Here is a 25,905-nt window from a genome sequence, read left to right as displayed (position 1 = left end):
TGATTCTTTCTTTTTTTTTTTTTTTTTTTTTTAAAAGAGCAACAGTGTGGCTGAAATTTTGCACTCAGCACAATGAGTCCTTACAGTTGCCAGTGGTGAAGTCGGAATTGTTTTAGCAGGAGTTGTACTTTCAGTTATTGGACCTCCATTCAAATCCTCACAGAAACCACTTTCAAACACTCACTGAACATAGAAAATTGGCAGGATACATGAGAGAGGTGAATTGAGAGACAACTTGCCAGTGGGCAGACACACAACATGTAACTGGTCTTGTCTTGACAGGATCAGATTGACGAAAAATTCCCTAACACTCAACATTTCCAACATGTTAAAGAGATGTCTGTTTTGTGGGAATGATGCTAGCTGAAGTCTGTATAGTATGCCAACAAACTGACTCCCTCTACATGATAAGTGTGCAAAGTATTTTAATTGTTCTAGTGGGAGAAACAATCATTCCATGATTACTGCCTTTCAAACATCCCTGTATTTTCATCAGCTTTTGTCCTATACGGACCTATAGTTGGCAGCCTGTAGAAAGAATCTATGTAATCACTAGATTAGAGAAGCTTAAATGAGATTCTGTAAATAAACTTTGGTTTATGGGTGAAACCTTAAGGTGTTTGGATAATGAAACATGTATTTAGTCATTGTATCTTGGCTGTGTCAGTATATGCAGTTTAAACATTTTCATATCAAAATAAATCTTTTCTGACATTGTTTTAGTGTCTGCAAGTCTTAAACTGACTGGAAGAAAATTTATTGTGAGCCATTTAACTTTTTCACTACTGCCAATCCAGACTATCACAAAATATATATATATTTTTGTTCAGGGTACATATTGACTACGGAAAATGTTGGGAACATAAGCTAGATGTAAGCATGGAAAAACCTATAAAAGCAATTTCTCTTGATTCAATTATCCCTGTTGCTTTGGAAGCGTGTACACTGCTACAGAATATTTTACTATTACTGCTGCGTAGTCACAAAGGTGCTACAGTTATTGTTTAAAGCAGAAATTAACCAAGTCTGTTTCATAACTTTTGAAATATTTCTGGCATACTCAAGGAATATGACTTGTGTGTTTCAGGTAAGATCAGAAAAAGTCTGTTGTCCACCAAATCCTCTGCAGAACCTGAATCAAACAGTCACCAGTTGGTCAACTACCCCACCCTTCCACTGACAAAATCCACCGAGGCCTTGCAGCATCCCAAGAAGGAGCGCAAGTTCAGCAAGCGGCATTTCCCCAAGCCTTCCGTCAAGTCCTTCAACATCCTCAGCTTGAAGAAGAACCGCCAGAGTCTGCTGGTGCCTGCGAGCCACAGCTGTGAGAATCTGGGTGGACAGCAGTTGACTCAGGACCTGTGGAAACGTTCTCGCTCACTAGGGGACCTCCATAGTGAGCAGAGCTCTGAGAGCAAGAAAATCCAGAGTTTGGAGTTCAAAGTAGCTAGGCCCATCAGTATTTGTGCAGACACTTTGTGCGACCAGGGCAGCAGAATGCAATCTCCCAGCACTACCAAAGGGGGAGAAACTGAACTGAACTTACATTTGAATACAATCGAACTAGATACAAACTGTGGCCCTCAGTCGCACGTAGCTTTACAGAACTCCGTAATCATGAGTGATTCACAGCTCCCGAAGACTGACCTAGAAGGACCCAAAAGCCCAGTCCCCCAAGAGCAAGCCCCAGAGAAGAATGAAGTGAGGTGCGGCACAAAGACACATTCCAAAAAGCCATTGCAGCCTCCTCCAGTTCCTGACAAGAAATGCAGGGACCGCTTAACTAATGGCCTTTATCATCCAACCTTGATCCTCCCTATCGCAGATGCACTCTCTTTACCCTTAAAAAATGCCAGTCTTTCTAGTCCAATTGACTGTGGACCACCCTGTGCCTCTCCCGAAGAGGAGCCAGGCACCCCCCCAGCTACAAGGCCACCTTGGCTCTCCGATCTCCCAGAGACGGCTTGTCTGCAGATGCATGGTGTCAGACTGGGCCCAGCCTTGGGAAGGAAAATCCCCCACACAAGAGTGGCTGACCTAGAAATGCTGCTTGAGGAAAGGTTAGAGTCTGAGGGGATCGATCTCACCGAGGAGCCTTATTCAGACAAGGTAAGTGCTTTAAGAATGAATGACATGCACACCCTGTCAGTTGTCCTATATTGTGATTCTCTGGATCCTGTTCAGAAAGCTTGAGTCTGTTTTAATGGGTTTAATAAAGCAGCTTGATGTCCTTTTGGCCACATTTACAGCCATGCATTTTGAGGTCTAGACCTATAATAAAAATAAAAAAAATGATGTATTAGATCACATAGAGCAGTATTATTTTATGAGCCCCTTATTGCATACAATTACAATCATACTATTACCAGTTTACTTTTAGCTGTTAATGTTATTGGACCTCCCTTTGTCCCTGATGATGAGAAAAGTTTTTGGGTGGCTTGAACTTAAATATGGGTGTGCTGAAACCCAAGGCGCTTGCTATATAAATGCTATATAACAGCTTCAGGACCTTCCCAATGCCTATTTTTTGGTAATGTAATACTGAAGCAAGTATATGAGCCAACAGGACCACAAAGATGTCTTTATTCTTTTGTGTACATCCCAGCCTTTATACACAGAACAGTGTGGTTTGTGCAGCAAGCTAATTGTGTAATCATGATTAGTTAGGATGGCTCCAGTCACAAAGTGTGAGATGAAGATCAGCTCCGGAAAGTCTAAATTGAGATACACAATTACATACAAACCAGTAAGCATACAGGGTATTTGGACAAAAAAATGATAAACACTGTAATACTGTCAATAGATGAGCATCTGTCACTGATTTAACAAATCAGCAGGGAGTTACAATTGTTGTGTGGCAAGTCCAAAATGATAACTTCCTATAATTTCTTGAGGGAAGTTGAGGGCTAGTAATCTGTGACAAAGGTCTTTAAACTCTTGAGGCCTATTTACACAGGCCATGGTCCATATTTTCAAAATGTTTACTCCTGTTTCTTGAAGTTTACAAAACCTGTAAAGTAATTGAACGCACTCAAGTTTTTTACTGTATGATTTAGGGTGTTAGTTAACCAGTATTTATCAATGAATTGTATTAGTGTGTCATGCCACACAACCACATCTCTATAGTTTAGTATTGCAGAGACCATAAGGTGTATCAAGTTTGATGTGAGAATTGGCTTGTTCAGACTTCTTAGTGTAACACAACGATATGTGTAATGCGAGTCAACCTGCAGTAGCATGTCAAGTTTAGTAGATTCACTGGTGCTTGTCATGTTCTTAACAGGTAACATCTTTTGACAATGTGTAATGTATCAGGCATAGAAAAACTATGTTCAAGTAATCCCTAAACCACAGGAATGTTTTTTTTTTCTTCATAACACATTAGATTGGAGTGTAAGTATTCATGAATTATTTGCTATCTGTTGTATGCCATGCGATGCAAATTCTGTCATATTCAGGCATTTTCCTAGGATCAAACTACCAGTATGACAGACCACCCCTAAATAATTTCTAAATAAACTGGAAAGTTTAAGCATCACTGTAAATATTAATTTCTGTCTGTTGCTACACACTGCTAGAAAAATTAGGATAGAGTTGACTAACATCACACTTTACAATCACAGTGAGGTCATTTCTTGAATATTTTATAGCTTTTTACATGTTATATAGCTAGACTGTCTGGGTTGTTTAAGCCAAAAACATCTGTCAACAAGATGGCTAATATATTAAAAGAAATTGGACGATTCAGGTTGATACTCTTAACGCTAGGGATGCCAGCTCTAATAGTGCTTAACCTACAGATGTAAAAGCACATGTGTATATATATGTAAAGGCATATGTGTATACCTATATACAGTACATATAGATCCCAATAACTTACGTTTGTGTGTGTGTGTGTGCTTTGCAGCATGGTCGTTGTGGCATTCCAGAATCCCTGGTGCAGAGGTATGCTGAAGACCTGGAGCAGCCTGTTAACAATGTGGCTTCAAACATGGACCGAGTTCGGGTGAAGCAGCTTCGGAAACAGCACCGCATGGCGGTAAGCATGCCCTCCCCTGCCCTCACTCTATATAATACAATGTATGTACAGGTTGTGTGTGTGTGTGTGTGTGTGCGTGTGTGTGTGCGTGTATATATATATATATATATATATATACACAGACGTGCTCAAATTTGTTAGTACCCTTACAGCTCATTGAAATAATGCTTCATTCCTCCTGAAAAGTGATGAAATTAAAAGCTATTTTATCATGTATATTTGCATGCCATTGGTATGTCATAGAATAAAGCAAAGAAGCTGTGAAAAGAGATGAATTATTGCTTATTCTACAAAGATATTCTAAAATGGCCTGGACACATTTGTTGGTACCCCTTAGAAAAGATAATAAATAATTGGATTATAGTGATATTTCAAACTAATTAGTTTCTTTAATTAGTATCACACATGTCTCCAATCTTGTAATCAGTCATTCAGCCTATTTAAATGGAGAAAAGTAGTCACTGTGCTGTTTGGTATCATTGTGTGCACCACACTGAACATGGACCAGAGAAAGCAAAGGAGAGAGTTGTCTGAGGAGATCAGAAAGAAAATTATAGACAAGCATGGTAAAGGTAAAGGCTACAAGACCATCTCCAAGCAGCTTGATGTTCCTGTGACAACAGTTGCAAATATTATTAAGAAGTTTAAGGTCCATGGAACTGTAGCCAACCTCCCTGGGCGCAGCCGCAAGAGGAAAATCGACCCCAGATTGAACAGAAGGATAGTGCGAATGGTAGAAAAAGAACCAAGGATAACTGCCAAAGAGATACAAGCTGAACTCCAAGGTGAAGGTACGTCAGTTTCTGATCGCACCATCCGCCGCTTTTTGAGCGAAAGTGGGCTCCATGGAAGAAGACCCAGGAGGACTCCACTTTTGACAGAAAAACATAAAAAAGCCAGACTGGAATTTGCTAAAATGCATATTGACAAGCCACAATCCTTCTGGGAAAATGTCCTTTAGACAGATGAGTCAAAACTGGAGCTTTTTGGCAAGTCACATCAGCTCTATGTTCACAGACGAAAAAATGAAGCTTTCAAAGAAAAGAACACCATACCTACAGTGAAACATGGAGGAGGCTCGGTTATGTTTTGGGGCTGCTTTGCTGCGCCTGGCACAGGGTGCCTTGAATCTGTGCAGCGCACAATGAAATCTCAAGACTATCAAGGCATTCTGGAGCGAAACATACTGCCCAGTGTCAGAAAGCTCTGTCTCAGTCGCAGGTCATGGGTCCTCCAACAGGATAATGACCCAAAACACACAGCTAAAAGCACCCAAGAATGGATAAGAACAAAACATTGGACTATTCTGAAGTGGCCTTCTAGGAGTCCTGATCTGAATCCTATCGAACATCTATGGAAAGAGCTGAAACTTGCAGTCTGGAGAAGGCACCCATCAAACCTGAGACAGCTGGAGCAGTTTGCTCAGGAAGAGTGGGCCAAACTACCTGTTAACAGGTGCAGAAGTCTCATTGAGAGCTACATAAAACATTTGATTGCAGTGATTGCCTCTAAAGGTTGTGCAACAAAATATTAGGTTAGCGGTCCCATCATTTTTGTCCATGCCATTTTCATTTGTTTTATTATTTAAAATATTATGTTGAATAAAAAATCAAAAGCAAAGTCTGATTTATATTAAATATGGAATAAACAATGGTGGATGCCAATTACTTTTGTCAGTTTCAAGTTATTTCAGAGAAAATTGTGCATTCTTCGTTTTTTGTGGAGGGGTGCCAACAAATTTGAGCACGTCTGTATATATATATATATATATATATATATATATATATATATGTGTGTGTGTGTGTGAAAAGACATATTGAAAGATGTATAAGTGGAAACATTCAAATAAGATGCTCAGTTTTGCTGAAAGTGAAGGGTTTATTGAACTAATTATCTGCCAGTATGTGAGAACTACTGGTATCCCTCTAAGGTGGACAGAGCTTTGCCAGAACAGTGGGTGTTTTTTTCAGAAACAAACCATCAGTATCTATAAAAAAAAAAAAAAAAAGAAAAACCAGTGAATTGACAAGCTTAATGGGAATGCAATTTGAAGGGGGGTACTGTACCTTAGTCATGCTTATAAAGTCAGCTCAAGTCTCATTTTCAGCTGAGACCCTTTAAAACATGGTTGAAAACATGTCTGTAAGTATGTTATTGCTTAAACGCATGCACTGAAGTAGTTTACATCTTTTGTTTTCAGCTAATTGATAGAATTCAGAATACAGCTTCTTGCAACACTTTTCTACCTTTTTATAACAGCACTGCCTTTCCCTTCCATGTTTAGATCCCCTCTGGAGGTCTAACTGAAATCTGCCGGAAGCCTGTGTCTCCAGGACATCTCAACTCAGTCTCTGATTGGTTGGTTTCTATCGGACTGCCCATGTACCTAAACTTGTTCACAGCAGCAGGATATGACACGCTGAACCAAATAGCCTCCCTGACAGAGACTCATTTCCAGGAAGCTGGCGTCAAGGAGGAGCGGCATGTAAACAGGCTGTTAGCAGGGGCTAAGCTGGTGCAACCTGACGATGCTCAGTTATAACGAAAAAACAGGGACTTCAGCTATTGTTTCTTGTTTAGTTTTCTTTTCTGGTGTTTACTGCAACACCTGACTGCCAAGTATAAACATGGGAGGCCTTGTAAAGACTGATTGAACTGCCTTGTGGGTGAATAAAAGTACTTCATTTGGGTCTCTTGCTTGTTGTAGCACTAGTAAGCAACAAGAGGTGTTAGCTAGGTCAAAGAAGCTTTTTCTTCATTCCTACTTCATTTACAACTTTTGTAGTTCCAGCTAGTTAAACAACGCTGTTGATACCGTAGTAATTATCCTGTGTCTGCAAGGAATCAAGTATATTGTCTTGCTATATACAATGCATTTTTACTTTGCCTTACAAACAAATATGTAAAATCAGTTTAGTGAATATATACACATGTAACCAGCTGTTTTAATTATCAGAATGTACTGCAAAATCCATCTACTTCTCCAAGATTGTTTTCAATATAGGAGCTATTTGTGATGTATCTGTTTTGCTATGTATGTATAATAATTTTATTCTGATATTCATATAGTCAGTGTTCTACAGTGAAGCTGTGCGTTCAGACATGGCAAATCCAACAAGGTTTCCAAGGCTTGGAGAACTCATTTAATTCTACAGAATTAATAACATGTAAGCTTGGTGCTGTGGATATTAAAGTAGTTTACTATAGAACTGCATCAATAAGTACATTTGTTAGACATGACTTTCTATACTGGCCAAGATTTACAAAATATGATGGGCATTATAGAGGAAACGACAGGGGTAAGTGTGAATAATGATATTATTCTTTTCAGTTTTAATTGAAGACAGTAAACTGGATTTGCATATTTTTCGGAATAATTTAGGCCAATGTTTACAGGATTATTACAGAAGAGTAAAAACTTGAAGTGTTTAGGGAAAGTTGAAACCCTGTAGTTCAACTGAAATTGTATTGCCCCCCCCCCCCCCCCCCCCCCCAAAAAAAAAAAAAAAAAGAAAAAGTGTCTTTTAAGCAAGTCACTATTTCAAAGACTATGTTGTTCAGATTTACCATAAATTTCCATTTAGGGAATTCCAAAAGATGCTTCTAGAAGCGTGTTTGTGGTCTGTGGATAATAACCCAATGTAAAGTGTAAAATGTTGTATTATACATTGTGCCAGTGAACTGCCACCCAGTATTACCAGGATATGAACAGTGGAATATACATCTAATTTTCAAGGATGTTCTAACAAGATGGCGGCCATGCAGTTACCTCACAATCAGCTTTCATTATAACTGGTGCAATATAACACAAATTCTAAAAGCAGTGGCACATAGTTCAAATTTAAGGAGCTTAAAACACCAGCCCTCCTGGAGACACGAATCATCTGTGGGAACTTCATTTTAACAGCTTCAATAGTCTTTTTTTTAACAGTCCTTTTACTTATTTATAATGTTTGCCTGTTTTGAAATGTTTTATTGCCATGTTATTTCAATATAATAAAGGAGTCTGTTCAGTGTTGGCAGTTTATCTCCAGGCCATCTCAATTCTAGGTAAAGACAGATATTAAAAAAAAATAAGAACTCAATATTGGAGCAACAGAACCTAAAACTACTCAAAGTATTTTGAAACATCATTAAAAAAGGGGGTAATTAAAATGACATTTTAAAACTGCTTAAGAAACTGAAACTTGTTTAGGTATCATAAGGGTAATAATATATGTATATATATATATATATGTAATACCTACATTTCAATTAATTAAGACAAATACCACAGATGCTTTAGATATTGTAACTGTAGATAATTAATATGAAGACATCCGGTAGAACACTTATCTTCTGTGAGGCGTGACTGTAGCCTAACAGTGCCGTTAACTGAGTGGTGTTTGCTGACTTAGCCAGTGTGTGTTACCTCAATGTATCTTAAAACAAAGGGTTTAACTGCCATTGCCAAGAAATACAACTCCTTTGACATCTTGATTGAGATCTGAAATGACACCACATTTGTGTCAAAAGCTGGGCAAAAACAAACAAAAAGCAAACAAAAAAGTTCAAACTTCAGATCTTTTTAAACTAGCAAAAGTTTTAGGAAATGAGCTTTCCCTTTGATTTCTTGCTTTCCTTCCCAGCACCAGTTTTAAGATCACCTTTTAAAACTTGTGACTGGAATAGTGAGAGTGATCCTCTTCCTGCAGCTAGTAACACCACAAGCCCGTTCCTCTTATTTCTTTCTAAATGGTTATTGTTAAAGAGCACTTTTTAAAATATGTTCTACTCTATAAATGCAAACAAAGGGCAGTTACAAATAAATTCAACCAATCCCATCCAAAATTAAAACAATAGCATCATTCAAGGGTGAATGAACATAGTGTAATGTACCATATGTTAAAAGATTGTTCCATGTCATATTTCAGGTTTATTTAGAGAATTTTACCTACTTCTCTTGCTAAAGAGCCATTTACCTGGTTTGGAATACCAAGTATGCTGTGCAAATGTAATGGAATGACTTTCTAATAATACTCTGTTCCAGTAAACTTGTATTTCCAAGTAACTGTTACAAGCCTTGTTAAGCCCTAATACATTTATGTAATAACTAACAAATGTTGCACATTCTGTATATTAAATTGATATTTAAATAACTTATTTTTTGCCTTTTGCTTTTCATATAAAATGTAATTATTAGCTGTAGTACTATATCAGTAGAAATGCATTCTTGCAAACTGCTTTAGTGGAAGGCTGCAGTATGTAATGTAAAATATATATGTTATTTTATGCTGTTTAAGCTAGCAAATAATTGTCCATAAAGATTTCTCCTGTGTATTGAAACAAAAAAAAAGTAAATAACTATTTGTCATTCTGAAGTATAATACGTTTTCCTGATCTGTTTTAAACAGTTTTGCTAATAATACCTATTCACGCTCGGAATAAATAAATATGGGACTGCGTTGGGCAGTGCAACATTTTAAAGGGACAGTTATCCTAAATTTAAGGCCTAATCAAAACGTGGGTGGTTTAATATAAAATTTAATAGCCTATTGCGTAGCTTGGTCTAGCTGCTATTATTTTACGCATTTAATTAATCTTTAATTGTCATTTTCCATTTATGTCTGCTGTTTTTCCACCTTTAAACAATTAGAGAACATCACACTACTATTATTTTGTTTAATATATGTGTTAATGATGGGGTGTTTTTTAGGTTCCTCTCACAAATCCTTTTTTCTATTCTAATTGTTAATAACATTTCCCCCATAGAAGTCTTTTTAACCAGAACAAGCCCTCCTTGTTGAGAAGACTGAAGTGTCAAGACACTGAGAGAGTTGAGACAGTATTAGACTCCACACATTTAGAAAAGTTAACGTGCACATATATAAAGATTGGCAAGACTTCACAACACTACCTGTAGACATGGATTGGCTTTGTTTTGTCATCAGAGCGATCATCCTGTGTCATTTGGAAATAAAACTACATTTAGTGTCTAATTATGTGTTTTGTATAGAAATACAACTGAGGTACAGTTTTTCACTGTCGATTTCTTTAGTCTGCCTGAAAATAGTTTGAAGCAAAAGTTACAAGATACAATGATAAAGCACAGCATGAGAAATGCTCCTCCTCATGTCTGTCTTTATATACACACATACAACCCATACATTTTATCATCCATCTACTTTCTTCTGCTGTAAGGATTTCATGCCTGGATCTTTGATAGACACACATGTATTTTCTTTTTATTAATGGTATCTGGTTCCAAACTAGGTTAAGTTCTGTTTGTGTTTTTCTGAGTCAGTAACTGTTTCACTTCCTAGCTCATTTCACCTAAACTGGGTCAAAGCATCTCACTGGCTGCAAAGCATGTTTATGACTGAAAAAAACATTGAAGATGTGGTGACAATTTCACTAAGAGCAAGACTTGAAAGTAGGCCGTTAAAACAGAATCTTCGTTAATTTACTATGGTACCAGATACAGTAAATTCTCATTAAAACAAACTCAGATTAGGCGATATTTCCTGATAGTATGAATTTTCTACAGGGTCCCAGACAAATTTAGCAGTCTGTTATGTAAATTACTTATTATAATATGAATTTCCTGTTAGTCCCAGGTAGAGAAAAATGTTGATAAAACAAAACACCCTGGTTCAAACAGCTGAGTGCAAAGGGTATTGAGAAATGTATTCATTTGCATCCAGATTAGAGCCTCTGTACTGAAAGCGATGGGTAAGGCACCATCGTACAACAGGTATTTCTTTCAAAACTGAACATGAGATCACTTTAGCAAATCAATGATTGTATCTCATTCCAGTCTGTCTCACTGTGTTTTTATCTGCCAGCAACTGACCTCTGTCTTGAGAAGCCAAGCTTTCATTGCACTGAAGGTGGTTTTTCGGAACAATTTATTTTAATTAGGTGTTGAGTTATGATGGCCTTATCTACACATCAGGGCCAAATAATGTGGGAGGGAGAGAGATGAAAGAGTAGAAAGTAGCAACTTAATTTACTTGCCACTTCTCAGAACCCCCACTGTCCCTTTTCTGCCAAGACCTTTACTGGCCAGTGAAGTATATACAATTACAAGTAATGAGCATCTTTAACTGATAAATGTTCCTTCAGGGCATTTCTCGGGGGATGACGTGAGGTGCTGTAGTGTCCCTTGAAGTAAAAAAAAGAACAAAAAAAAACCTTTTTTCAGCTAAGGACAAATAAGCCAAGTTAAACGAAACTTGTTTGAGGCTAACCCCACAGCCCAAAAAATAGTCCCCATTTAGGACACCTTACTTGTAGTGAAAGTCCTTTGGCCTATGCAGCTTTATAACAGAATGCAAGGCAACTGATTGCATCAAGTCAGAATTATTATTAAAGCAAAAGCAACATTACCCTTTGAAAAGTCTAATATTAAAACCAAGTCTATTAACTCATACTGCACCTCATGTTTCAAGTCAACTTGCTCTGTTATCATTCTCTCTTTATTGCTGAATCCATGTTTTTCAGGTATTCATTTGGTGCTACATTAATCTGTTTTTATTTGTACTGCGGCTGTATACTGCAGCACATTCTATAGTATATTATAGAAAACTACAGTGTTTTTAGGTGGTGTGTTAGTTTTTTTTTTATGTGGGGGTTCCCTCTAGCAATAGCTTCAAACTGACTATAATCGATTGGTCTGCAGCACAGCCGGCATTGGTCACTGCCTCAGGCAATTGCTTTTCTGACAAAGGTGAAAATGAAAAGTTTTTTTTCAGTTATCCACCACATTATTCTTTTAATGTTCTTAAAGCACCTTTCTCCAAAAGTACACAATTATCCATTCCTCCAGTTGCCAGTGTGTGGACCCCACAGTGGCCTGCCTCTAGTTCTGTATTCAGCTGTACTATATTTGCAGTCAGTTTGGAGCTCAATATAAAAATAGTGTTTGATTTAGCTGGTGCTTATTGATTAGGTTTTGACCAGGTATTTTATTTTTTTTTTACTCTGATAGTGAGTACAGCTGGACTACAACTGTCATAACCTCAGTACTTCATACTTATTGCAGGAAACGGGAGAGTTAGGATTTATTTATTTATTTATTTTTTATTATTACCATACTAATCTCTATAACCTGAAACTTTTCCTAATGCATTCTTATGTTTATGAATTACTTTTCTTGTTTGGAAATGAGTGACTATGATATTGTAGCATGTTCAGGGTCAGGATACAGTAAACATGCACAGAGCCATGCTTCACACATGGTGCTCCAGGGGCATTCCCCCATGCAGTAATAAAACCCCAGCTGAACACACACAGTGCCCAGCCCAATAGCAAACCTGTGCAACATGATTCTCGCACCCCCCAAAAATGTTCTGGACACCCTCAAATGCTTCCATAATTCTCCCTCCCACTCCCTCATTTGCATACTGGCCTTGGGGCAGCCAGCGTTCTCAAAATAGCTTTGCCAAGTGTTAAATCTCTTTACAGAAACAAACATCAATTAGAATGTCATTATAATACTAGTATATTACTCTCAATCGTAAGCACACCACAGCAAAACCAGGAAAGGCACCACAATAGATTTGGAACAGATGTTACACAGTGGTCCTGATACTGTAGCAGTGCTGATAATGAATAACCAGGACAGTATTGGTTCATAATATTGTGATATCGTCAGTTTGTACCTTTATGAAAATGAAAATGCTCCCACTTTCCATGCTTTTACAGGCTAGTATTTAAATGGCAACCGATTTATATATTAATGGTCCTTAGTTTTTTGTATTTTAGTGAATAATGGAAGCTGGCTGTTTGTCAAACTAGTTTAGCAATCTGTTTTTCAGTAGCACGTTCATTTTCTGATGCGATATACTCACAGTTCAGAAACAAATTGATTTAGTTTTTTTCTTCTTTTAAAAAAAACAAACACAGTAATTCACCTTTTGGAGTGCCAGGCTTTGAAAATCAGCCCCATTGCTATGAAAAGTTGACAACTAGTAGTCATTTCTGTACTGGCATTGCTGCATTTCCAACTTGCTCAGTCTTGCTGAGTGGCTGCCCCAATTCTTGTGACTTTATTAAGCATGCCAATTATCCACGAGTTTAGAACGACTACGCAATTATGATAAATAACAAAAATCATGGGTCAATAAACCTATAAAGATAATATATTCAATTTTGGTCTATTTGGACATACATGTGTTTCTTTCGATGTATTTTAAATATATGGTTAATCTGTATTTTTGAAAAACGTTCTGTATTTAGAGTATCTCTCGTTATTTAATTTACTTTTGCCCCAAGGTGTCGCTGTTGCAGGAAACCAAGAATGCCGCTAGATTTTTTTTTTTTTCCTCCTTGCATGTTCGAGTAATATGACACCGCTTCTGAACTATAAGTCAGTGTAGGATGGTTTCCTTACTTCACATGCAGAAATACTCCAGTCACAAGAGGGAAAGGCAGAAAGCGAGTGAGTGAGAAGGAAGGAAAGAAAGAACGAAATAAAGAAAATCTACAGCCGCACAAATTAAAACTGCTGTTTTTATTTTCAAATGATCAGTAAAAAAGTTTCACTTTCCAGAGGCGGATGGGTGACCGTTCCCGGCGACTGTGTGTGTGTGAGGAGGAGATGATGAAGAATTACAACAGTAACCGCTACAAAAGTCAAACCCCAAATCACATCAGAGATAAGAAAAACAATAGGAACAGCTGTCTTTCTGTCTTTTTAATAAGATCCTCACCGCGCAATTATGGCTTCTGCATGGCTACCCTATTCCTCTTCTGTTTGGGTTCCCTTTTCTATCAGTTGAACGGCGGACCCCCTAAAATCCTTCTGGAAATCCGACAGTACCTCGGTAAGAACTGCATTTTGGTTTTTCAGTTCAGCTATTTTGGTTATATTTTGCAAACAGACAGTAGACTTTTTTTGTCGATTTCACTGCAGTGACAGCGTGTGTACAGCTTGTCTTCATTAAGTTGGAGACGTGTAACAGGCTTGCAGTTTAACGTTACTTTACCTGCTAGGCAAAATAGTAATTTCCCTCGTTCAAGGGCCTGACTCTAAAATAAAAACAATCTCAGACCGATAATTTACCTAGACGTAATAACCTAGGGAACTGATACATTCAGAACTAATACATCAAGGGCACTTTGAAGCAGCATATTTGAACAGAGGGCCATTTTAAAAGGCATCAATTATGTGTACCGTTTGGGTAAAACTACATATGCGAATATTATTTAGAACTAGTGGCAAGTATGCATTATGAAATACTGTGCAATTTTACTTTCCCTTTTGAAGTGCGGTTTTGGAAGAAACTTTTGTTATTTTATGTTTTAAGGGGTTTTTTTTTAGCTGTAAAAAGTTGTGTTAAGATTTATGTGAAAGTGTAAAAAAGTGTAGCTGCAGTAGTAAAGCTTCTTTTTCAATAACAAGAAAACACACACACACACACACACAGAGTATAAAAAAAGCTACCAAACAGACGATTCGTTATAACGTAAAGGACCAACACAGCAAGTCTTACATTTGGTCATCTATTTTACAAGGATTTGATGACAAAATGCTAATTGGTTGTTGTGTTTTAAAGCATTTTGTTTCTGCTACATTTTTTATTTGGTGTCAAGGAAGTCCATTCTAAAAACTGTAACATTATTAGGCTACAATGAGCGGTATAAGATTTGAGACCTGTGGATCAGTGCTCTTATTTTGAGTGTTACAACAATATGACAGTCTAGGTAACTTCATTGTTAAATTAAGAGACCTTATCCATCAATAGACAGATCTATAGAAACTAGAAATATTTAAAATCGTGTTTTTTTTTTTAAATCCTTGATGTATATAAAAAAAATATTAAAAGGAGCTGTTTTGAAAAAATCGTAACACGTGCCTTCAGAATTGCCTACTTACATACTTCCAGTGTGTCACTCTCCATAGATCAAGTAATCCTGATACTGAGTCTGGATTGCGATTAAAACCACAGCAACAAGGTTAATACATCGATCTTTACTGTGTGAGAAAGTAGGCTGTGTTTGTCAGGTTGTTTAATTTCCTCGAAAAGTAGTTTTAGTTGAAGGAATGGAAGATTCCTCTCCCCTTTAATTCTGGATTGTAATTTTGTGAGTCAAATACAGTGTGCATGATCCTGCCCCTGTCGCCCCTGGTAGTGGCAATTTGAAGTGGTACATTTTCAAGCTCTATTTAACTGTGTGTCCCGAAAAAAAAACCCAACAACCAACACTAAAATTATTATTTTTTTTAAAACTGTAGGGCCGCAACATCATTCATACACAGTTGTGCTACTGCTGAGAAGAGAGAATTGGAGGGAATGTTATGAGCAGTCTGGGCCTTAAGGGTACTAGTGCTGTATTCATTAAATCCACATCTTTTTTTCTGCAGAGTTGTACATCTGTGCCCTCATGTAATGCATGCAATGTATAGAGCTCACATTTTTGGCAGTGACTGAAATACTGTTTTCTAAAGGAATTGATAAGAATTAAGTTATTATACACCTGGGTCACAGAGTAATTGTAGTTCTGTCTGCAGAAGTGAAAAGCTCAAAGTCTCAGAAAGGTCTGTGAGAGAATGTATTCCTTTTAAACACCCTCTTCTCAGATCTTGAGTGCCTTGTTCACAAACAGTCAAGACTGTCTGCAACCAGAAGAACCCGAATGGTTTACAGCAAAGCTTTATTCTACAGGATCTGTTAAGGGTATCCCATCTCCAGAGTGAGATTAATTCCTCTTCAGTCCGCAGGCTCACTTACTTCAGTTGAGGTCTGGCAAATCTATTAAGACAATGAAGTCTTGACCACATCTTTGATGTTACAATATTTTGTGTCACAATTTTGAAAGGTTGTAATTCATCTTACTGAGCACAGACAGCCCAGTCATAGGCTGCCTGAAAGATGTCACATATTGAAATGCATTGCCGGATCTTTTTTTTTTTCTTTCAAATTCATCAGCCCTGTAAGGTTATTTTCCACAAAAACATGTGGATGTTGCTAAATTGGGGGTGGGGGTGAGGAGCAAAAGTCATACATTTGAGGAAAATAATAGTGTATCACTGTAGAGTGCACATGGTAAAAAAAAACTGTTTTCCTCAGCAAATCATGCAGTGACTGACACTTGTTTATAGTGACATTTTTAAAGCATTAAAAATGCAAAAACAAATTGACTGATTTGACTGACACTTATTAATTGGAGTGAAAACTTGAGCACTTATGATGTATATATTTGGTAACCTTATGCATTTGATTTGTGCTATAGTGAATTGCACAAAGTCCTCATTTGTAATAATGCCACAGCTCCTGAAGTTATTGCAGCACCAGCCACGTAAAATGTTAGAAGTATGTTATTTGGAAGCTTTTAGTGTCAGATTCAGGTCACTTGATACAGAGTTGGCAATTATTCACCTATGCTCCAAAAAACACTTTTTAGTTTTTTTGCAAAATATAACATATAGTGTAACATAGAGCTCTGAAAAACTTACGTCTCTAATGAAAACTAAATATAATAAGTAGAAGCTGCTGTAGCATCATTTTTGATACAAACTCCTTTAAATCTTGTAAAGGGTCTCAAAATGATCAGTTGGTTAACAACCATACACATTATTTTTCTCTTAAAGATGCAATAACCATCTATTAATTAGAAACTCTCTGTAGACAAAGAGCGCTTAAGCTGCTGAACCTTTTCATGGCCGCTTCGGTAGGTATTGGTGCCTAAAGAAGCTTGTCATTCACAGCATGTAATACGAGTAGCGTTGGTAATTAGTAATGGAAAATACCTTTTTTGGGTGTTCCAGTAAAAATGATTAAAAGCAGCATTTTTGGCAAAATGAACCCCAAAACTTAAGGGCAATACATCAGTGTGGTTGTAGTTTCAGTGTTCTTTGTGAATTCATGGGTAGTATTTGCTAAGTGTCTGTGCTACTGCAGAAGCAAACAGTCAGTGACTTTACAATCTGGGACAGTGCAGGCAGTGAACAGGTCTAGGCAGCAGACATTGCGTGTTTGCCAACCCAACTGAGTCCCAAACACCCTTCTATGGACAACAGCTGTCCTTGACTTGCTGCTGTCACCTCTGTTTGTCAGTGTAAAAGTGGTCCTCTATGACAGATTTTGTCTGTGTTAGCACTGTAGTAATTTTCAGTATATGACTTTCTTTAAAATGCTGTTAATGCAACCTTTCCCCCCCCCCCAAAAAAAAAGCACTGCGAGACTCCCTAAATGTACTTTTGAGCTACAGGCCGCATTCCTTGGCTTGTTTCCTGATGTGTTTTATTGAAAACTGTGTTTTCTGGAAGAGGACAAATCAAAGGTCCAGGAATAGTAAAAAAAAAAATCTTATATAACTTAGTTTTTTGTGGCTTACAGTGACACCCGTAACTGGTATTGATAATATCTTTCTTAGGCTACCGATAACAAAAGAAACACCTAATGGCAAATTGTCACCACAAACTACACTGTATATCAATATCAAATGACAGGAAGCGTTGAATACTGTATTGATAGGAATGCAGGGATCTGATAGCCAGGAATACATAACTCAAGGAGTCTTCAGGATAGAGAAATGCAGCTGTAGTGTTGTTAATTCCAGCTTCTTAGCTGTTAATCGTTCAAGATTGAGTTGTCTCATTGAGAAGTGTTATTATATCAGACCTGTTGGGCTGAAATCCTAGAACCACCCTGCACTTGAAAGCTAGAATCTTGTATACAATCCAGATTCATTCAAAGCAGCATTTTTTGTATAGTACATGCATACAACAAGAAGAATACTAAAGCATGTATTATATTACAAAAAAGTGTCTGCTTTGTCTCTTATTGTATTCTCTTTAGGATTTGAACAAAGCTTATAACATTTTATAATGCAAAAACTTTGCCTTAATTCTACATATCATATAATTGTTTTCCTGACCTGGACAACTACCTGATAAGTAGGTTTTTTTTTATTTTTTATTATCAGCAAGTTAGTCAGGGAAATTACTCAGACACAGAGAACTGATTTTGCAGCTGTTTCGGTAATTCATATTTCTAGGAAATTAGATCTTGATTTCAACTAAATAAATAAAAAATTATGAACATAGTAAATGGACACGCCATGTGGAGCAGAAGTAAAACATGCATACACAGTGACATTCGGGACGTGCTAGGGTTACAGTTTTGTTCAATGGCGCTCAGCATCCCCACTATAAAGACTGTTCCAGCACCACTGCTGTGCACATTCTTATCTGGACTTTTTTCTTCTTGCTGCCAAAAACTCAATATAGGGGGTCCGAAACAGCTGTGTAGAGCTTCTTTTTTTAAAAATATATTAATCCCACACAGGAGATGAAGCTGCTGCTTCTCTTGCCATTTTAGAAACTGTTGTGCAAATTCTGACAAAGTGGTAAACACGTTGTGATACATATTTCTAATGTATTATGAACTACGCACTTTCTGTAATTAGGTTTATCTAAGTACAGCAGCATTGACTGATATTTTTTGAAAACACATTTTCCAACTTAATTAGCCCTAGATGGTTATCATTTCTGACCTAAATCAAAGCAATGTGCTATATTCTCTATGGTTTGTTCTTCATTTGCAAAAAGATTGTTTTACAGTTACTATTGGTTATTATTGTAATGCATACACACAGGCAATACAGAGTTTTTATATTGTGTAGGTTGCAGAAAAGTGTCCTACAAACCATTGTGTTGAACCAGTGATGCTCTACAACGGACATGCCCTGCACATTTTGACTTGTGTCAAACATTTTTTTAAAACTTTTTTTAATGTACTGTTGTGTTGTAAATATTTTTTTTTTTATGGTACTGGCAGTATTTTAGGTACAATTTGAAGGATGGGTGGCCAGATTGTTTTAGTTTCTTTCTTGTACATACATAGATGTTCAGCATTTTGGTAAGTTTACACCAGCTGTAAAAAAATAAAATAAAGCTTTGTAATTTGCGAAAGACTGTTATCTGGGCTGCCAAAGTGCTTACAATCACTCATTGAGGTCTCTTTAATGTGTGTCATTCAGGGTGGTTGCGCCTATGATGTGGGTGGTTGAGCTGCCAGTGGGCTGCTGCCCCTGTATTTTTCCTAGGAGGGGCTGTTTGGGAGGCATTACAATTAATGTTATTAAGTGAAAACTAACGCAAAGGTCTTCATTTGTTTAAACACTCAACCGCTTTTGATCTGAGATAAGGCCTCAGGGGTTTGTTGATTTTAAGCAGACTTTCTGCATTTTGCAGAGCATCTGGAGTTGAAGGGACAGATATAGATTGCTAATGCTTCTGGATTTAGCCTCTGCTAAGTTGTGGAGCAGCAGCGATTTCCCTTAAGCAGCTCTGCACGGCCTGAAAAATTCTAAACCCCTTAGGGAACCTGCAACTTAGCTTTACTTTAGAAATTATTGGGCTGTTTAAATACGATAGCTGAAACTAGAAGAGAGCCAAGGAAAATGTTATTCTCTGTTTTGGGTGCTTCTTTAAAATTTCTCTGTAGCTTTTGGTCCAGAGAAATTGACAAGACAAATGGGTAGTGTGAACCAGCTGTACTCACTCGGGTTCGTGCCCCTTTAAAATTACGGCCCAGAACAATGAAGTGGAGTTTTTCCGCGCTGACGCGCTACTTTTAATAAACACAAAAATAAATAAAATACAAAACAAAACCTAACTCCGTTTTGGAGCACTTACTATACAGGTAATTTCCCTGACTAACTTGCAGGACGGCTATGCCGTTTACCTGTCACCACAGAACAAACACTAACACGCTTAACAAAGCACTTACTCTCAGGACTGCTCGGAAGCAGAGCACCTTCCTTCTGCCTCCTTCTACTCAGCAGCCCCGTGCAGCCTGGCTGCACATCTTAAATACCCTGCACCCGGTTCTAATTTTTAATCACCCCCGGGTGCAGGGGATAATACATAAAACAATTAACAAAACAATTAACTGAAAAAGCAAAACAATACAAAAGGTGCATTTCTCTCTTCAGGGAGGCTTTAACCCCCTCCCTGCTGTCTCTCACAACCCGCTATCTCACAGTAGTAATAAAATATTTTAATACCACCCAGTTTTCACTTTTAACTATATAACTAGGTAACTCGTGGGTGACTGAAAAACCGACCGAATGGTAATAATTATGAAGAAGTTAGCAGGACAAAAGGGTGCTCTACATCACACTGATGATCTACTTCCTTATAAATGTTCCTTATAATTTACGATTGAGTGCAGAAGTTTTGCTATGAAACTACAACAGGGTAGTGTTTGGCATAGAGTATGCATTACATGGTCAAGTTGTCATGGGGGTTAAAAGCTGGATGTGTACAGAAACCCTAAAAATCCCAATGGAGACTGGCACAGCTATTCAGTGTGTTCAGTGGGTTCTATGCTGTGTGTAGGAACAGGGTTGGATGGAGATCTACCATAGACCGTAACCATAAGATAAGCAAGCAAGCTTACATACTAGATTACTTCAGTATATGTCCCCAGTATGCTGTTAAACTGCATCTGTCCCACTCGGGCCCCAACGAAAGTGAAGTTTGGTAGTTTAAACCTTAGTCCACATTTACCACTACATAAGTCAGTACTGCTCTGCAGGCTTGGAAGTCTTGAAAGGGGCCTGCGGGAGTTCAGGTCAGGATTTAGGTGTGCTTTCAGAGATTCAAAGAGGCCACTTTTAATGTGCTTGCCAACATTGTGATTGGCCCTCGCCTGTGAAGTACCAGAACAAAAATAAATATTACAGAATGCTGTCAAAAAAACAATTAAAATGAAACACTATTGTTATAAAGGACTGTGAATAGCTCTGAATAAAGGCTTTTTACACATGCACACAAATACTATACACAGTCTGTATTAGATGCTGTATTATACTGTATTTTATCAAAAGGATATTACTGCAAAAGAATAAGAAATATACACTATAGTTCAAAGTGTAAATAGTTAAAGAAGTGCTATTTGCAGACTTCAGTGTACAGTTTTCCCATTCTGGTAATTGTATTTGCTGTGCGGATTCAAAATAGCATATTTAAATACACAGCAGGCAAATCTAATTCAGCACCCCTGCCAATGTTGTTTTACCACTAGTTGCTTGTTAGGAAACAAAATACTGTCTTAGAACAATGTGCTGTAATAGCAGTTCAAGATTAGGATGACCTTGGCATCAAAGCAATACATTTTTGAGCCCAGTGCTTTCCCAAGTCTGTTTTTTATTGTGTTTAAAAAGAATATTTCACTGTGGTCTTGGACATGTCGAAACTTAACAAGCAACATTAACCTTTTTACCTGAAAGCATCTGAGGAATTTACAGGATTTTCTTTAATGGGGAGGTTGTGTGTCGGATTTGACCTGATTTAATGGAAAGGGGGAAAAAGGTCAGACGACTTGGTCTGCAATGGGATTACAGCAGTGAAGCGAATAAAAACTGCAAAGACATGTATGCAGTGGAAAAAAATGTTTAGTATGCTCCTAACATGTAGTAAAAGAAAGTATGATGCAGGTTCAATTTATCATTAAAACAGAATTGTTCTGTGAAAATGACTATTTTAAGTAATTTGGGTAGTTGGTGACTATTTCCTATTCATTGTAGGCTTAAAGTTACCTTAACCACTGAATGAACTAAGTACATCCTCCTTGAGTATCAAAAAGATAGGATTTACTACTCTTAACATTTATTTTATTTTTATTTAACTTGTAAAGGGACTATTCACTATGTGCTTTACTCAATTCAATTACGGTTATTCTCTCCTGTCAGTTCATCGTCGGTTGCTTCTGTGTTTGCCGGAAAAATAACTGAGGGAATGTGATTGATTAAAAAACACATATAACAGAATACCACCACCTAGCATAGTAAATGAAATCACACTTATTATATCTACAATTGTTTATTTTGTGTGAGAGTGAATTCCTGTCTAGTCATCGGTTTTCTCATTATTTACATTTTTCATTGGTTGCTCAAGCTGCTGGTTGACATTGCTGTATATACCTAATTTAATTAGCAGATGACTTTTCCAATCAAAGTCATAGACAATGAGAGATGTGTAGCAATAACCAGAAATTTAGCTATTCTCTTAAAATGGTGGGGAAAGGTTTAGGTAAAATACAAGTGCCTTTATTCAAGACTTGGTCACTTTAGGTGTTAATCAGTAATAAATGTTGGTGTAAAATAAATCAATTAACTTTTATACCTTCAAGGGAAAAATAATATAGCATGGGCTAATATAAAATTGGCCAGAAAGTACAAGAAAAATGTACCTAACTGAATAACCGGGGATTTGTTAGTGTCATTTTTAAAACAAGGCAGAGTGCCTGACCCAACATAATTAACCCCGGCATTCCATACGTACAGGATTTCTTATAAACTTGTTTTCTCCAAAAATCTGATGGAAACAGTGATCAAGATTTACAGAAATCACATGCCTGGAACGTGATCAAAAAGAGAAAACTGATCAATTCTCAGTAGTAAAAAACAACAAAACCTGTTAAACCTTTGGGCCTTCTTGCGTTTACAATCATGCAATGCATCTTTTTGTGAGAGTAACTAACTGTAAAGTATTACAAACATAAAAGCAAAACTAAAATGTCTTCAGGGTTTGGGAGGGCCATGCTCAAACATGCATTTCCCGTAAGAGTTTAAATCTCTTGTGATGTGTTTTCTTCATGTTTTGCCAATTTTTGTGTCAGACTTCAAACTCCTAACTTGTGAAAACAGTCCTCTTCAGATCTTAAGTATCAAAGGGTTAATAATTCATATTTTTAGGGGTTTTGTTTGAAAATGTACTCTTGTCTTTCAATCAAAAAAATATTATGAAAAACATATAAATCAAAGTTTCTCAAATGCGGCCACCAGTGGGATTTTGTGCGGCCACAGTGTGGAATCTGAATATTCGACCACATGCTGCACATGATTTCAAAGGCAAAATTCCATGTCAGTGTCAGCCATAAGTTACATAGTTGATAGATAATAGAAATACTTATCTCAACGTGTTTTGCCTAGCAATGATTTACCACCTTGCCAGAATTTGTGCAACAGTTTCAAAAATAGCAAGTGATGTGTGGGATTAACATAAAAAAAACAGGATCAACAAAGTGCTTCTAGGGATTTGGCAAGCAAGTCAGAATCGGGGGATACATATGCAGGTACTGTACGTCACTTGAAAATGCTTCACGCTTTCCAAACACTGGTCCAACTTGCATGGTAAATGCTATGTACTGTTTGAGCCTGGAATACACACAAGAAAAATGTAGAACTTGAACTACTGTTTGACATCCTCTGCTTTTATTGTTAATTCAGAGAGGGAAAGTAAAGCCTTCACAACCTATTATTCTGGAATATTACAGTTTGACATAAAATGTTATGATATAACAGCATTGCAAATCTCTTTACCTTTGTTAGAATTAGCTGGGAATTGTGCAGCATGTGATTGGAAGAGGACATGTATAGGATTGATTAACCTATTAAGTTTGACCAGTTGTCAGAGCATTTCAAAAAAACTAGCAAAACACCAGATTTGTGTCTCCAGTTTATTATTAGAAGTGCCTGAAAATTAAGATCCAGTACAGAGTTGAGAAACAGTTTGGTTTTATTATAGAAATAAATGAAAAACTTTAGAAGGGCAGTATTAGTATTAGTATTTTTAGAAAGAATTAAGTGTTGGTGTCCGCACTCTGAGGCCATCAAAATAAATTGTTTGAGAACCACTGATATAAATGTGCTTTAAAAGTAAATGTGTATTCCTGTTTGTGGTGTATGACAACACTGTGGCTGGCATAGGGCAAGCTGTTGGTAACATTATGTGTTTTTAATCTTTCCAGTTCATTGAATGTAGAGGGGATTTTAGTTGTGGTTTTTCTTGAGCATGTTTACACCCTGACAGGTTTGTAACAGGACAGTCCACACTTGCTATTGGTTCATGCTCTGTGCTGTATCTGGGATTTAGTTTGTTAATTAAATCCTGTTCTAATTTGGCTGGTGATTTGTCATTTACACATGTCAATGCCAGTGAGAGTACAGGAAAATGCAGTGGTTTGAGGCTGGCACACTTTACCAGAGTGTTGATTTCCAGCTTGTGGTATGTATAAAATGGACATCCAACTTTTACATAACAAACAGATCTCTGCATTGTGTGATTCTGGACCTGTGTGCTTTGTGACTGATGTTCAGACCTCTATGAAATCAGGGCTTCCATATAAGAAAAAGCCACTCTAGTGGCGTGTGTGTGTGTGCGTGCAAGTTTTGGACAGAGCCTCATATTAAGTATAGCCTTCTATGAAGTCAATCAGCAGCTTACTTTTTTATTGCTCTACATTTCATTTGTGTACCAATTTGACCGCAGGCCTTTTTCAATAGATCCTGGTGGGACTCCTGTTGCACTATATTGTGCTCATCTGTTAGATAGACTGGACTAATACCAGACTTCATAGCACTGATCCATTTGCTGGGCTGTTGGCCCAGATACTTTATGTGAATCATAGTTAAGTAGGATTGGATCATCAGATGATAAGGTTGTGGAGATGAAAGCAATAGAGCCAAACCATGCACCATTTTAAAGCTTTAAAATGTTTTAAAGATTCCTTTAAAATGTCCATCATGATATAGTATTCATAGTGCATAGAAATTATATACTGGAAACTGAAACTTACAGGGAAATTGCCAAATTTGAGACACAAACACACAATTCGGCAGGTGTCTCTGAAACAGCAGAATGCTATACAAGAGCATGCTTCATTTAGGATTGAGTCAAGGAAAATGTAGAATAGCCTCCTAGACATTTGGTAAAAGCTACAATCACAGTTGATTGACAAGATATGATTAATTTAAATTAATGTATGTATAGAACAGTAGAACACCATATATCGAGTGAGCAAGTTGCTGAATTCATTTTGTTCGAGGATTATTCTGGAATTATAAATAATTCATTTTGTCACAGGGTTTTACTCACAATGTAGAGGTAAATGAATCTGTGTTTTCTACCACAATGTGCATCACTATTAAACAATTAATTAAAATTGCTCAATGATTGTTCAGATTGTGCTAGCAGTATGCATCAGGACTGCTGAAGAATGGCAATATTACGTACTTACTATATACGGATGTAGTGGTGCAATAATGGTAGATGTTGGTCTTTTGTTTCACTCGAACATGACCATGCACTGCCTGTATGAGCCAGTGTCGTTTGTTAAAGGCACGGTCATAAAAAGACTGCACGTGGCAAGGGTGGACTTGGTGAGTGTTCAGACTAGCATGTACTTCAGTAGAGATTTGCCTGCAGCATTACTCCAGTGTTCTCATCCCTCATGCATACAGTTTTTTAAAGGTATAAAATGTTGGGGGTGGTTGTGGTGAGGGGGAAGGGTATATTTTTGTTTAGATGTGTTTTGTTAATTTGGGGAAACCATGAAATTATGTTTTTTGTATGTGCATGATTGTGTGATCTAGCCCAGTTTTTTTTTTTTTCCCCCCTCTGGTGAACTTTGCCAAAAAACAGCTAATGTTAGAGAACTTGAAAATAACAGCTTATTGTAACTGTGTGGGAGAGTCCTTACATTTTGTGTTGTTTATATCTTGTTTTGAAATATTGCCAACTATTGGCAGCTGAATCCGAGTGTCTCTGCTAACAACAACCACCAGCACTGCAGCAAACTTGAAAATGAATGTCACTTTTTTGCCTTATCAGTCATTTGGTATCTTATGTTGTATTTTTGTTTTGTGTAAATGTAGCCTTTTGATATTCAGTTATTGCATCAATGCACTCACAAACAAACACTAAGTCTCTGTAATTAATCACCTCTGCATAGCCACATTCAAATCTCTGAGACCATTTTAGTTAGTGACTTCTTATTTGTACAGCTGTGGCCAAAAGTTTTGCATTATTATTTGTTTATTTAGCAGACGCCTTTATCCAAGGCGACTTACAGAGACTAGGGTGTGTGAAC

At 37.3% G+C, this 25,905-nt stretch overlaps 2 protein-coding genes across 11 annotated transcripts in view; both read left to right on the top strand.

Moving 5' to 3' along the window:
• sash1a (SAM and SH3 domain containing 1a) overlaps positions 1-8,620 on the top strand; it is a 313,025-nt gene extending 304,405 nt beyond the window's left edge. For all 10 annotated transcript variants that reach the window (XM_059025155.1, XM_059025161.1, XM_059025157.1 and 7 more), the window contains 3 exons: positions 1,088-2,109; positions 3,908-4,039; positions 6,324-8,620. In XM_059025155.1, the coding sequence (XP_058881138.1) occupies positions 1,088-2,109; positions 3,908-4,039; positions 6,324-6,581 (1,412 nt within the window). In that variant the 3' untranslated portion in view covers positions 6,582-8,620. The remainder of the gene's footprint in view (positions 1-1,087; positions 2,110-3,907; positions 4,040-6,323) is intronic.
• Positions 8,621-13,339: 4,719 nt separating this feature from the next.
• Positions 13,340-25,905, top strand: part of usta (uronyl 2-sulfotransferase a) — a 107,899-nt gene continuing 95,333 nt past the window's right edge. The window contains exon 1 of the mRNA XM_034017941.3: positions 13,340-13,845. Coding sequence (XP_033873832.1) covers positions 13,578-13,845 — 268 coding nt within the window. The 5' untranslated portion in view covers positions 13,340-13,577. The remainder of the gene's footprint in view (positions 13,846-25,905) is intronic.

Source organism: Acipenser ruthenus, chromosome 6 (assembly GCF_902713425.1).
Source record: "Acipenser ruthenus chromosome 6, fAciRut3.2 maternal haplotype, whole genome shotgun sequence".
Classification (NCBI taxonomy): Eukaryota; Metazoa; Chordata; class Actinopteri; order Acipenseriformes; family Acipenseridae; genus Acipenser; species Acipenser ruthenus.
This window is presented reverse-complemented; position numbering and strand designations above follow the sequence as displayed.